The 989-nt window shown below is 63.3% G+C and overlaps 1 protein-coding gene across 1 annotated transcript; it reads left to right on the forward strand.

The window, feature by feature from the left end:
- Positions 1 to 239: 239 nt before the first annotated feature.
- On the forward strand, positions 240 to 672 carry LOC103775768 (neuroblastoma suppressor of tumorigenicity 1; the record flags this gene model as incomplete). The annotated part of the gene is made up of 2 exons (XM_008943241.1): positions 240 to 415; positions 557 to 672. Coding segments are annotated over exons 1-2 (286 nt in total), but the record flags the coding sequence as incomplete, so codon positions are not given.
- Between the last annotated feature and the right edge of the window lie 317 nt (positions 673 to 989).

Genomic DNA, 989 nt, shown 5'->3' on the forward strand with positions numbered 1-989 from the left:
CTCATCCCACCCCCTGCTCCAGCAGCTCACCCACAGCAGGGTGCCCAGGGTCACAGCCAGGAGGGTTTGGGATCTCTCCAGAGCAGGAGACTCCACAGCCTCTCTGGGCAGCTGCTCAGTTGTGTCCCTGTGCCTGTCACAGCCAAGATCTGCCGTGGGGGTGGAGAAGGGGCCGCTTGCCCCCAGCCCTTCCAGCTCAGGCTTTGCTCTCTGTCTCCAGCTGTAGGCTCTGGGCAGAGCTGGCCATGATGCTATGGTTGGTGGTCGGTGCCCTCTGCCCCTCGCTGCTGCTGGCAGCTCCGCCCCCCATCAACAAGCTGGCTCTCTTCCCGGACAAGAGCGCCTGGTGCGAGGCCAAGAACATCACCCAGATCGTGGGGCACAGCGGCTGCGAGTCCAAGTCCATCCAGAACAGGTAGGGCCGGCTCTGCCCCCCGGGCACACGCCGGGCTGGGTCCCACAAGGAGGCTCCGGGGAGCTCAGAGCTCCTCCCAGCTTGGCTGGGGAGAGCAGGCACCTCCCCCCAGCCCTCACCCCCTCCTCGCTGTCTTCGCAGGGCCTGTCTGGGACAGTGTTTCAGCTACAGCGTCCCCAACACCTTCCCCCAGTCCACGGAGTCCCTGGTTCACTGCGACTCCTGCATGCCAGCCCAGTCCATGTGGGAGATCGTGAGTATCCCTGGACCTCGCAGGGGCCCCAGCTCTGCTCTGCAGAGTCGTTCCCCCTCCCCGAGGGTCCTCCCAGGGTGTCTCTGAGGTGGCTGTAGCCCCAGACAGGGGTTGCTGGGGTGAAGGGTGTGTTTCTCACCCCGTTTGCAGCAGCAGCCCCCATCAGTCCCTGTGTTATTCAGCCCTGTGCCTGTTCTCTCTGCTACTCCCTTTGTCACCTCCTCCCACTTGGGAGTTCTTTCCTTCTCCAGCATCCAGAATTTTGCTTCCCACAGCCCATCTGCCACTCACCCTCGGGCCTCTCACTTTCATAGAATCACA

This window comes from Merops nubicus, unplaced genomic scaffold (assembly GCF_000691845.1).
Source record: "Merops nubicus isolate BGI_N331 unplaced genomic scaffold, ASM69184v1 scaffold41196, whole genome shotgun sequence".
Classification (NCBI taxonomy): domain Eukaryota; kingdom Metazoa; phylum Chordata; class Aves; order Coraciiformes; family Meropidae; genus Merops; species Merops nubicus.